Consider the following 6491-nt stretch of genomic DNA (forward strand, 5'->3'; position numbering starts at 1 on the left):
TTCAAACTTGTGAGGTGTAAACACTGAAGGACTTTGTGTACAAGCTGTTTTGTTTAGGTCTTAATTCAGTTCAAATGCTTATTACTCAGTTCTATAACTAATAGTAAAAAAGAAGGAATGACTCTTTGAACTAGTGCCTGTACAGCAATCTGTCATGTCACATTACAGGGCATAAAACTAAAGATTTTTCAATATCTGTTGTGTTACACACCTGTTAAAAGTGTCCAGAACCCCATAGCAACCTTATGGCAACACCCTAGCAACGCAACAACCCACTGACTTTTGCTCAGACAGACAGCAAATCCATTTATTATTGCAATTCAAAATGCAAGTACATTTTCAGTGTCAAGGGTGAAAGAAAACTGCTTTATTATAATCACGCATGATCAGCAGAATTCAAACACCATGTTATCCTGCTAAGGAAAAGGAAAGATGACAGGAAGTTAGAAGAAAGCAGGAAACATTTCTCCAAATCATCACAATGACCAACTGATATTCATTTTTTTACATGGATAACCACAACGAGGAAGTATTTGTTTCTTCCTCTAAACCCCACATCAAGTTTTTGTTCTCATCAAGATTTAACTGTGATTTCATTACTGTTGTCCATTTACACATGCAGCCCATGTTTGTCTTTCTCCTTTTTCCCCTTGTTCCCCTCATGCTCTTTGTACTATTTTCTCCATGTTCATTGTGGCCACTCTAGCAGTAGGTAAGCAGTTCTACAACAATCATTGACCCAGAAGCATGATTTTCTTAGGACCCCAAGCAAACAACCCATCTCTGACGCATGTCACCAGTGACCCCCATGCTAGAGTTGGGCAATATTTAAAACAAATTTGCCTTATTTTAGCATTTTAGAAAAAAAAATAACCCTCATAGCTAGGGCTATGCAATTTAACCCATTCGCAATTTGAAACGTTTCAATTAGCTAACTGCAAGAGGCTGTGATATGAAATATATATGTATTATTTAATTTCCCCACCCAGAGCAAATGACTGCCATCTGTGTTTGTGATAGTCTTATCAGCCAATTGAGTGAGCATTCTTTCATTCTGCCCAATCAGAATTTCACAACTGAACTATGCGGAACGCCCACAATAAAACAAACAAACAGGGAAGCGCAGGCAATTTGGATAATGGCGTCTGCCGCTATATTCAATTAAATTCAGTTCACCTTTATTTGTATAGCGCTTGTACAATGTAGATTGTGTCAAAGCAGCTTCACATAAAAAGTCGCAGTAAATAGGAACAGTGTAGTTCAGTTTGTAGTGTTTAAGTTCAGTTCAGTTTAGCTATAGAAGCATTAATAGACAAATTCATATCAAAGAAAAACAGGACATCGCTAATATGGGAATATTTTGGTTTCAAAGTCACAGACACCAAACAAAAACAGGTCATTTTTAAGAGCCGTCACAGAATTGCTGCTATGGCTTACAGATTATTGAGCTGAAGCTTGAATATAAAATTACTTCGCAAATCAAATCACAATTTCTGTCAAAAAAATTTCAGTTATATATTTTTCCCAAATCACACAGCCCTACTTATAACTATACATCTGTATGTTACCGTTTTTAATTATAGTATTTTGTAAACCAGTAAAAATAATTCAATGTTTATAGATCTAAGATGTCCAACTGTGGTGTCTCCATCTAATACAGTTTATTTATTTTGAAAGCATATTAAAAATGTGCCAATTACTTTAATGTTTTATAATACTCTGTGCAAATAAAATGTTAAAATGCAGTTAAATTCAGAATTATTAGCCCTCCTGTATATTTTTTCAAAATTATAAAAGATTATTTTTCAACACATTTCTAAACATAATAGTTTAATAACTGATTTCTTTTATCTTTGCCATGATGATGGTGTATAATATTTTTCAAGATGCTAGCATTCAGCTTAAAGTGACATTTAAAAGGTTAATTAAGCAAGTTATGGTAATTAGGCAAGTCATTGTGTAATAGAGGTTTGTTCTATAAACAGTCCAAAAAATATTGCTTAAGGGGGCTAATAATAATGACCTCAAAATGATTTTAAAAATATTAAAAACTGATTTTCTTCTTGCTGAAATAAAACACACAAGACTTTCTCCAGAATAAAAAATATTTTAGGAAATGCTGTGAAAAATTATTGTTCTGTTAAACATCATTTGGGAAATATTTGAAAAAGAAAGAAAAAAATCCACAGAAGGGCTAATCATTTTAATTTCGACTCTATATAATACATATGTAAAAATTATTTAACATGCAACATTCTGACTTGTACTTATTCAAATATAAAACTAACAAGTGATCATAATACATTGTGTAATATTTAAATTACACATTTTTTTACACATAAATTATTTAAAATATTTTAAAATACATATTGCTTACTAATGATATAAATATTTTTTTTTGCTTTTCTTGATATTTCCTCTTTAAAATTTGCATTTAATATTTTTCTATAACATATAAATTTAGGTGTACTAGTTTTGGACCGTTAATGTAAGTTATTTTGTTACATAAGCTCCAGATTTGGCTTCAGTACTGACTAAGCTAATGTATATGCACAACTATAGTATTGATTAGCTTCCTATTAAAATATGAATTTAAAAGAGATTTGTGAGTGGTGTGCTTATATATATGCTGAGCACTGTAGATTTCTGTGCGTTATCATCATTGGTTCAATCCTATTTTTTGTTTCCTCTGATGTGGAAACTGGTAGCCAATAGCTATGTTTCCATCCGAAAATGCTAATTAACTATGCACAAAACTGGATTATCGCATAAAAGACGTGTAAATAAAGCAGTGTTTCTATCCAACGAGTCAAAGCGAACTAAATTGTCACTTCCTGATTATTTGGCACCAAATATCAACAGTAAAAACAGAATTTGCTGCGGTAGCTGCGCGAGTCTGTTCTTCATTTAATAAATGACTTGCGCCTCAGAAGGCAATATTGACACACAGTGAATAGCTAATCATTTTAACTTCGACTCTATATAATGCATATGTAAAAATTATTTAACATGCAACATTCTGACTGCTTATTCGTACTTATTCTGCTTATTCTGACTGCTGATTTGTACTTATTCAAATATAAAACTAACAAGTGATCGTAATACATTGTGTAATATTTAAATTACACTTTTTTTTACACATAAATTATTTAAAATATTTTAAAATTCATAAAATACACATTGCTTACTAATGATATAAATATTAAGAGATAAGCAAAGTATAAGTATATTAAGTATAAGTATATTAAAAGACCACAAATTAGTATTTTGGGTCTGCGCTGGTCCTTAAATAGTTTTAAAATCATTAAATGATTCTTGTTGGTACTGTTTTGAAACAGGCATTTTATAATACAAAGAGTTCAGATGCCAAAGTCTCTAAATGGCATCAAAATGTTATTTTAAAGTGAGCATTTTTCCTATATGTAGGTTCATATTTTTCCACTTATCGTGATGAAAATGTTAATTCATTGAGTCCAAATAAGAGCATTTGAACAGGAGGCTAAGGAAAAAAAATGCTCATTTTACCAGACCATTTCAGATGGCATTTAGAGGTGCTTGCATCTGAACTCTTCATATGTATTCCGTATTGTAAACAGGTAGTTCATATATTGCCCAGCTCTACTTCAAGCATGTCACCTGCAAATTAATCAACCAATCAAATATCGTAACGGTACCAGTACCATGAGACCCTTTCCTTTTGGATTGCACCCAGGCATGAGATGACTCATCTTTAGTCAGTTTTGCATTTGTGTATGTTGGATATTTCTATACACCTTTATGAAGGAAACAGAAACTTAATTTTTTGCCTTTGAGTTTTATCTGATTACAGCAGATTGACCCTGATGGTGCATGAAAACATGAATGAATTTAAAAAGAATTCAAAATCAGTGACGTTTATTCTAATCTCTTTATATAGAGCTCTTAAAAGGAAATTTAGTCGGTTTTAGACAGGCGAGAGCTCTCTTGTCTACACGACCTTGTAACTTATCTCAATGTTCATGGCGGTTTGAGTCAGCGAGGAACATCCAGTGGAGTCTTTAATGCTTTGTTCGCAGACAGGAGGAGTGTTTGTGTTAAAGGGTTTACTGGCAGATGGTGACCATGTGCTCGTTCTTCCTGCCTAATTCCCTTAACTTTGCTTTGACCTCACGCACTTCTTCTCTTCCCACGCAGACGGAATGCAGTGGACGCGTTCCGTGTGAACGTGATCCATGCCCGTCAGCAGGTGCGCTCTCCGGTCACCAACATCGCCCGCACCAGCTTCTTCCACGTCAAGCGCTCAAACATCTGGCTGGCTGCCGTCACCAAGCAGAATGTCAACGCTGCTATGGTGTTCGAGTTCCTGTACAAGATGTGCGACGTCATGACGGCCTACTTTGGGAAGATCAGCGAGGAAAATATCAAGAATAACTTTGTGCTTATCTACGAGTTGCTGGACGGTAAGACGTTTGATTCCGTTATATTTATATATACATGTATACAGTACTCAGCATAATGGAGTACACCCCATTTTGAAAATGAATATATTTATCCATGTATTTTGGTGCATTTAAACAAAACGGATTTATTGAACAGATATATTTATTAAAATAATATTTTAGTCACCAAACATATTTAGAAATTGAAAGATAATACAATTAAATCCATAAATTAATTATTGCAAAAAAATATAGCAAAAAAAAATTACAACCCAAAAAAATGTTTTTTTTTTTTTTTTTTTTTTTTTTTTTTTGCTTTTCTTGATTTTTCCTCTTTTAAAGTTTGCATTTAATATTTTTCTATAACATATAAATTTAGGTGTACTAGTTTTGGACCGTTATTGTAAGTTATTTTGTTAGATAAGCTCCAGATTTGGCTTCAGTACTAACTAATCTAATGTATATGCATAAATATAATATTGATTAGCTTCCTATTAAAATATGAATTTAAAAGAGATTTGTGAGGGGAGTGTATATATATATATATATATATATATATATATATATATATATATATATATATATATATATATATATATATATATATATATATATATATATATATATATATATATATATATATATATATATATATATATATATATATATATGCTGAGCACTGTAGATTTTTGTGCGTTACCATCATTGGTTCAATCCTATTTTTTGTTTCCTCTGATGTGGAAACTGGTAGCCAATAGCTATGTTTCCATCTGAAAATACTAAATAACTATGCGCAAAACTGGATTATCGCATAAAAGACGTGTAAATAAAGCAGCGTTTCTATCCAACGTGTCAAAGCGAACTTAATTGTCACTTCCTGATTATTTGGCACCAAATATTAACAGTAAAAACAGAATTTGCTGCGTTAGGAGAAGCTGCGCGAGTCTGTTCTTCATTTAATAAATGACTTGCGCCTCAGAAGGCAATCCTGACACACAGTGAACGCGCGATGGCATGAGACGCGGAGCACAGATGCTCTTGATTCTGGAGGCCATTAATCATATAATAACACTAATACTGAAACGGTTAAGGTGTTTTAGAACGACCAAAACAACAGTTCAGATGTTTTACAGTGTGCTTAACCTGCCGGTTTATCTATTCGCACTTATTGTGATCATCACATGATCTCTTATAACAAAATCACATGACTTTTAATGCACATACTGGAATTTGTTTGGTAAAAGTGTTTCCATCGGGGTTTATGTGCATCTTTTCTTATCGAATAAAAAGTTTATCCTACTCAGTTATTCACATATATTTTTTATGTGCATTTTCAAAATTAATGCACATCTTGGCATTTCCATCAACTGGTTTTTTTTATGCGCATTTCCAAAATAGGTGCATGGAAATGTAGCTATTGACTGCCATAGGGTTTGTTTTTCCTACCAAGGACGCTAGTGGCTACTGGTCTCCAATATTCTTCAAAATCTCTTCTTTTTGCTTCTACAGAAAAAAGAAAGCCATAAAGCTTCATTTTTAGTAGAGATGAACCAACTGCAATTTTGTAGACCAATTCCCGCTTCCGATTTTTAAGTCAATGTGACCTGCTGATTAGAGCTGCACGATATTGAAAAAATCTGACATGCATTATTTTGTTTTCTGTGGTATATATTGCCATATGAATATGATTTCACTAGATGACTTGAATAGCTCTTTTGGAAAAGAACTTTTTTTAATTGATTGGGGTAATTTTGTAAGGGTGCGAATCAAGTATCAAAACTAATAAACAAATTGTTAGCAAGAATAATTACAACAGAGCAAAGAAAATAGTAAAATAAACAGTGCTTTATGGTTTTCCGGAGAGTCAAACAGTATTAAGGCACAGACATTGAATAATGTTATGTAAAACTGTGTAGTCTCGTTGTATTAATTATTCAGTAAAATGAATCTTCATAATAGTTACTAATGTTTTACTTTTTTGTGCCCCGAATGCTTTTAAACTCTTTTAAAATGCCTTTGAAACACTTGGAAAGTGATCAACTTTCACTCTGTTATACATTGCAAATACTCCAC

General features: G+C 32.6%; 1 protein-coding gene across 1 annotated transcript in view; it reads left to right on the forward strand.

Annotated features, from left to right (window-relative positions):
- The window catches only part of ap2m1a (adaptor related protein complex 2 subunit mu 1a), a 29067-nt gene that overhangs the window by 4353 nt on the left and 18223 nt on the right, over positions 1 to 6491 (forward strand). The window contains exon 3 of the mRNA XM_056471675.1: positions 4174 to 4439. Within this exon, the coding sequence (XP_056327650.1) occupies positions 4174 to 4439 (266 nt within the window). The remainder of the gene's footprint in view (positions 1 to 4173; positions 4440 to 6491) is intronic.

The sequence above is a fragment of the Danio aesculapii genome, chromosome 2, assembly GCF_903798145.1.
Source record: "Danio aesculapii chromosome 2, fDanAes4.1, whole genome shotgun sequence".
NCBI lineage: Eukaryota > Metazoa > Chordata > Actinopteri > Cypriniformes > Danionidae > Danio > Danio aesculapii.